The sequence below is a fragment of the Cibotium barometz genome, chromosome 26, assembly GCF_041138505.1.
Source record: "Cibotium barometz isolate CiBa-2024 chromosome 26, ASM4113850v1, whole genome shotgun sequence".
Classification (NCBI taxonomy): Eukaryota; Viridiplantae; Streptophyta; class Polypodiopsida; order Cyatheales; family Cibotiaceae; genus Cibotium; species Cibotium barometz.
Genome location: NC_141071.1, coordinates 30600464 through 30607330, shown reverse-complemented (window position 1 = coordinate 30607330; position 6867 = coordinate 30600464). Strand labels below are relative to the sequence as shown.

At 42.2% G+C, this 6867-nt stretch overlaps 1 protein-coding gene across 2 annotated transcripts; it reads right to left on the bottom strand.

Annotated features, from left to right (window-relative positions):
* Window positions 1-428: 428 nt before the first annotated feature.
* On the bottom strand, window positions 429-5387 carry LOC147623871 (ATP-dependent RNA helicase). Of its 2 annotated transcripts, none has more exons than XM_086820509.1 (2): window positions 2025-5387; window positions 429-1357 (listed from the first exon to the last, which is right to left on the bottom strand). In XM_086820509.1, the coding sequence occupies exon 1, from the start codon at window positions 4833-4835 to the stop codon at window positions 2070-2072; it is 2766 nt and encodes a 921-aa protein (XP_086676635.1). In that variant the 5' UTR covers window positions 4836-5387; the 3' UTR covers window positions 429-1357; window positions 2025-2069. The 2 variants fall into 2 exon arrangements, with proteins under 2 accessions (XP_086676635.1, XP_086676634.1); XM_086820508.1 differs by having other exon boundaries at window positions 2233-5387.
* Between the last annotated feature and the right edge of the window lie 1480 nt (window positions 5388-6867).

Here is a 6867-nt window from a genome sequence, read left to right as displayed (position 1 = left end):
TCTCTCTCTCTCTCTCTCTCTCTCTCTCTCTCTACTACACATGCATGCATACATACATAAAATTTGACATTACTTTCAAGAGCAATTTACAATACATATATAAAATAATTCTAAATAACATTTAGTCATTTGAATTCATACGCATGTATAATTGTGGTTCTAATTCATAATAATGTCTTGAACTATGTTAACAAAATAAATATACGTAGTAGTTTTGGTTTTACAAAATAAATAAGTGATATAATAAAATAAATACCATAGTAATTGAGAGGACAACTATTATTTAACCCCAAAAAAAGTGATTCAGTTAATCTCTTCCCTCTCAATTATATAATAAGCTAAAAAATGTACATACGTATGCTAGTCTGAGTTGTTTAATTTGATAATAGCTCATTATATTATATATTACATCAGAGGCGAAATAATTATTTACTGCATATAACTTGCTAAAAATTATATATCATCAAAAAACCTGGATGAAAATAAATACAGAATGCAGAGTTGGAGACCACAAAACTTAATGCTTCCCAGATGGATGGATAAGATTCTCCTCCGCTGACCTAAGATCAAGGCAAAGACAGGAGGAAATCACAAGAAAAGAAAAATTAGTTTGGAATAGGGTTTCTGTCATGATTTTAGGGTTGGGAGTCCAGGAAAATCAACCATGAATAACTGCTTAGTAATATGTGTATAATTGTCATCTCTGTGTTGGCGATCCCATCAGCAATATATGATTCCTAGTAAGTTGCTACTCTTATGTTTTGACTGCTAGTTCCCCATGTCTTCTTAAGTTGAAGAGCAAACCGAACAGAATCTTAACCAAGCTTTTGTTGACACCCACATAAAACTTTCAAAAGGGGTTCAAAAATAGGGGACTCTTGGCCTGTGGCGGTTTGATATTTTGCAAGTACCCGGACACCTGATCAGTTTGATTCTTTACTTGAAGTAAAGATGAGCTGGGTGTTAACCACGGCGTTTGCTGAACCGCGAGAACTTGGGCTCATGATACCAATCATAAAGGAGTTCAATACACTCTTGCCGCTTCCGCTTGCTCAGCTTTGTAGGGTCTGAGACTTTGAATAACCTGGGTGCCAACTCCAGCAACCATTTTGGATCAACAACAGTCACTTCTCTCATATATGCTTTTGTGGTCATAACTAGTTCATGGTAAATGACCCAATCTGGCTGCTGTTGGAACAGGGCACTGCTAGGATGGATATCCACAAGCTGGTGCCCAACCAGCGTCCGATACCCCTCTTGTGGATCCTTACGTGCTGCATGATAGAAAAAGCCTGCAGCAACTGCCTTCCTGATTTTTGAGAAATTCTTCCCTGCACTTACAACATCCAGCTTGTACCTAAAAGAAACCAAGTGCATTCAGCTTAGCATGTAAATCGTTTATGGAACAAAGAAAGGAAAGACTATGCCTTCAAACCTATGTACCCCCTGTGAGAAAGACCATAAATTTTAGAATTCAGGATGAGCCCAGGGCCCGTTAAAACACCTCCAACGAATCTACTCTCCAAGCTGCTGTCTAGTCCTCACAAGTAGGCCTTTTCAATACCATAGGAACTTTCAGAATCAGGGTCAGATATCCTACAGTGCCGAACTGTGCACCAGTGTACATGGTTTGCCCTCTTGCAGCAAATGGTACCAAAGCATAGGAAGTATCATGGTAAGAAACAGATATCTATGCTGGGACCTCTCCCCTCTCTTCAGTTTACACCTAAGCTGCCCTATGCTGGTGGGCCAGCAGTAATAATGCGTACGTGCTAGGTAATCAGTCTGACTTGGTTGTCTAAACTCCTCTCTCGAACTCATGCCTTGTAACCTGTGTCAGGGGGAATGATAGCGCTCTCCTTCCACTCAAATCCTAACCAGATAAGGTAAAGGGCTGAGAGTGGAAGGACACTATGTACAAAGATACCGCAAGCAGAAGTGACAACTCCTTGCAAAACCCTTAGAAAGACTCCGAAGTAGACTCATAAACAGATCAAGCCCTCTGGTTTCTTTTCATGCATTACCAGTGTGTCAAGAAAAACCTTCTGCATTCTAGATTATATGGGGCTTCAAGAAATCTGAGTTACTAGCCCTTGATTTGGGTCAAGGGCTAGTGAGGAAAACTTGTGGGGGTATACATATCCATGGGCACCTGCATTAGCAATATGATGAAATAGAGAGTGAGTCCATGGATCCTGCATTAGCAATATGATGAAAGAAAGAGTGAGTAACCTGTCCATGATCATAAGAAGCTGCTTCCGCACATCCTGGGCCCTTTGCAATGAGTATGACTGGACAAAGTTTTCAAAACACCAGGGGCCCGAGAAATTATTTGCTTTCCACGCTTCATAAATTGCCAGGAGAGTTAAGTGGTCTCCCTCTGGATGTAAGAATTTGGCTTTCTTTTGATCAGACTGTGCCTTTTTGTCGAGAGGGTGATCAAATACATTCTGTGCTTGCAGCATTGATATAATAGTTAGCATCTCCTCACTGCAACCAAAGTCCACACTTGCTAGTAGCATTTTTGATAAGGAAGGTTCCATCGGAAATTCTGCCATGATTCTTCCCAAATTTGTTAAAAGCCCTACCTCATCCAATGCTCCTAGACTGTAGAGTTGCTCCATAGCTGCCATGAAGGCCTGTGGTGATGGTGGATCCATGAAATCAAAGGATAACAAATCATTGATGCCCATGGCTTTCATTTGCAAGGCTGTGGAGCAAAGATTGACTCTCTGAATCTCAGGCACAGTTGTGGGCAACATCTCATTCCTGTATGCACACTCTGTGTACAGTCGGTAGCACTTACCTTGTCCAGTTCGCCCAGCTCGCCCTGCTCGTTGCTTTGCAGATGCTTGGGAAATTGGTATGATAACCATCAAATCTAGATCAAGCTTGGGATTGTAGACATTCTGTTTTGTGAATCCTGAGTCCACCACATAATAGATCCCGTCAATGGTTAGAGAGGCTTCTGCAATATTGGTGGCTACAACTACCTTCCTTGTTCCTGATGGTGCTGGCTGAAAAATTTTGGCCTGCATCTCACTGGGAAGGTCACTGTAAACTGGAAGAATGATTAGCTCAGGAACATCTGCACCCAGCCCTTTCATTCTTTCGTATAAAATCTGGCAGGCAGTGTCTATTTCCTCCTGACCTGTCAAAAATAAAAGGATATCACCCTCCGGCTCAGTCAAGTGGATCTGCATGACAGTGACTAGAGCAGCATCTAGATAGTCATTCTCTGGCTGCTTTGCATGCAGGATTTCGTAAGGGAAAGTTCTTCCTGAAATGGTGAAGATGTTACAGTTGAAGAAGTATCCAGAAAATTTCTCAGCATCCAATGTTGAAGACATGACAATGAGACGCAAGTCAGGCCGCTGATTCACCAAGCCCTTCAGCAGCCCAAACAAGACATCAGTGTGGATTGTTCGCTCATGTGCCTCATCAAGCATGATGACAGAATATGCAGAGAGATTTTTATCTGCTAGAACATCCCTCAACAGCATACCATCAGTCATATACTTTATCACTGTCTCAGGTCCTGTGCAGTCCTCAAGCCTGATGGTATAGCCAACCTCTTCACCTAACCTACAGCCAAACTCTTCAGCCACTCTCTTGGCCACAGACATAGCTGCAACTCCTCTAGGTTGTGTACACCCAATCTTGCCCTTGATTGTATACCCTGCTTCTGCAAGGTACTGTGTGACCTGTGTTGTTTTGCCTGAGCCAGTCTCTCCAATGACAACAAGAACCTGATTTTCATGAACTGCTTGAATCAGTTCATTCTTGAGCTTGTAGATAGGTAGACTCTGTTTCTGCTCCTGTATCAAGAGCTTTGATCCTTGTCCGAAAGTGGGCACCTTAACAAAAGCATCCTTATTCCATTCTGGCAAATCATTAACAGAAATCCCCACACTCCAAAGCTCGTGTGCAAGGTGCCTCTCCCAGATATCTGGCATGGGATCTTCCCAAAGTGCATTGAGATCTTTTGGAATGGTGTCCAGCATTGTCCTCTGCTGCTGCATCCACAAGTCTCTCCTCTCTTTAATCAAAGCAGACGGTGTCATTGCAGCCCTTTGCAAGAAGCCATCCGGATTCTTTACAATCTTTACAGGCGACACATCCATGGAGTACCTTGTTTGTCCTGATAAGAAAAGAGGCACATCTTCATTCAAGTCTATCTCAAGTTCCTCTTCAGCTCCTTCATCTTGATATAAAAGGCCTGCTCCATCAGCAACATAATTAGGATGTCCCCTTATATCCGATACACCTGATGCAATGAGTTGCTTGACTTCCCATCTCTCAAGAGAGCTCATTCTCCTCATTGATCTTTGAGAGAAGACAGTCTCCTCTTCTTCTGCCATAATTATACCGGACAAACCTTTCCGAGACTGCAGCACCTGACGGGGGCTGAAAGGATTAGCCACTTCACTAAAGGAGCTCCTGTGGAGCTCCTGCCCTGTTTGCTGATCTACATCACTCAATGAAAGGTTGATTTTCTGCCCAGTCATAGAAACAACCTTCACCCAAACTTCTTGCCCTCTTTTGATTACATCTTTAGCATTTGTGATCGGCCTAGAAGTAATATGAGATATATGCACTATACCTTCCTTGTCATCGTGAAAGCCCAAGAGCTGCACAAAACAACCATGATTCATTACACAAGAAACCCTACCTCTGTATACCCCAAAAAGCTGAGGATGCCCTGTCGAAGAGCTAGGGTTTTGATCTTCTCTCTCCCTCCTGCTCCGACTTTCTGCCATCTTTCTACACTTCTGTGTGATCATCTCGCCCCCTGGCTCCATTAAAGGGCCTTTATCTTTCCCCATCTTTGCCATGTCTGAGAAGCTCTTTGAAATCAAGCCCTACATCTCTATTCCAAGATCTAAACCTGTCGAGCGAGCTGCTTTCGTGTGTATCGTGATGACTGACATCCAGTCTACCAGCACACTTGCACTCGCTTCTGTGCCTATCCTTCTCCTTCGATCGGGCCTCCTTGTCCAGAGACCTCTCGATTTGGGGAGAGCTTTTTCGTACGGCAGTGGCAGACTGGGGCAGGCGTTGTCGTAGGCCGGCCTGCTGGCGGACTTCACCTTCGTTTTCTCCTTTTCTGCTGTGGCTTTCAGAGGCAAGACAGCATGGATGGTGGCAAGCAAGCTTCTGAGGAAGTAATCGGGCGGCTCGATTCCGATTTCCGTCAGCTTGTGAGCGAAGGCCTCCTGCTTGAGGCTGTGCTGGGCAAGGTGGATGATGAAGTGTGTTAGGGTTCTCTCTGCACAGCCGATGTTGGCCTCCGACTGTGCAGACGTTGAACACCAGCGACAGACGCACAGGAGAGCGGCAAGTGCGTCGTCTGCTAGCGCCCTTAAGGCTTATCATCGCCACTCTTTAGTTTTACCAATACGTGCTTGAAAAATGGTAATGAAAACGATTGGGGTGGTGGGGGGAGAGTTTGCCGCACGTGTTGGCGTGCACAGTTCACACATGTCCGCCCAAGGAAGCCAACCGTATACACGAGGGTGGCGATTAAATTAGCATTTTAATTTCAATACCCTCTCTCTCACCAATAAATAAATAAATTGAGTGCTCGTGATTTTTTTTAAAGTTTTTTTTAATGTCCTAGTTCAATATATTGCTCTTTGTCTTGCCCAAAGGCTTTACAACTTGTGAGATCATAAAGCACCCACAATACCAAACAAGGACACGACTCCTTGAACCTACCTGACCCCATTTGTCGTGCTCATGCCCTTCTGGTTGACTATCATAAAGAATTAACGTCAGTAATCCACTGCAAATTGGTGATGAAACTTGGCCTCTCAATCGTACAAGTACCTAAAATCACAATTCGTGCTTCACGGGTGTGCCCATCGGCCTTGGTCTTCCATGCCCAAGAGTCCATTGCAACCATGTGAAAAGTAGAAATGACCCCTATGCATAAAAATATTGATCGCGAAAGTATAAAATAAATAGAGTACAAATAATAGCATTGCCTAAGTAGCTAAAGATGGTCCAAGTTTAGGATTGGAGCTCTTGGCACAACAACACACACACTCCCTCCACCTCAACAAAAGCACATAAAGGATGATGCAAATTTTTCCAATAAGGATGAGTCGATGGGACTAGGGAATAACTATGTAAAGATTGTCCAAGCTCTTGGCACAACTACATGCACACTCCCTCCACCTCAACCAAAGCACATAAACGATGATTAAACCTCTTCAAACAAGAATGAGTCGATGGGTTTAGGGCATAACTATCTTAAGAAAATCTCCAAGGACTTGTGTGCACCTACATTGACAACGAGCATATAAAACATAGTTGTGAGGAAAAAGAGTCATATTTTGTGGATTTCACATCTAGGAATATTCTTTTTTTGCATAAACATTTGATAATTTTTGGCTATTTTAAAAAAAAGGTTTGTATACTATGTAAGCTCTTTTTTGAAAATGGCCTTAAAAAATGAGTATAACTTTTTTCACTTAATGAAAAAATTATTTTTAAAGTAAATATTATATATCATTTCAAAAATATGTTTTTTAAGGGTTTCGAAATTAAACTTGCAATCAATTGGCAATCTTTTAAAAATATGCTCTTTTTTAGCTTTTTGAAGGAAATTATTTTATGACACACCTTGCAAGTGATCCACTCAGCTTGCCATAGTGTTAAAATGATTCTACTCCACTCCTTCCAACCAAAATGAGCATCATGGATTGATTTTTGTGGTGCTAGGACTGGGTTTTTATAAAAATTTGCTGATGCTTTTAATAGTGTGGAGGCATCTTTTTCAAAAAAGATCATGCACTATGAGGATAATAGTGTTTAAGCATCAAGTTCTCAATTTTAAGTCTTAATATGAGCACTCACAAGGTT

Coding starts and splice junctions, on each gene's coding strand:
- LOC147623871 (XM_086820508.1), bottom strand. CDS start 4,835: ATGGCAAAGATGGGGAAAGATAAAGGCCCTTTAATGGAGCCAGGGGGC. Junction 1,358..2,232: donor CTTCTTATGATCATGGACAG/GTTACTCACTCT, acceptor GGTTTCTTTTAG/GTACAAGCTGGATGTTGTAA.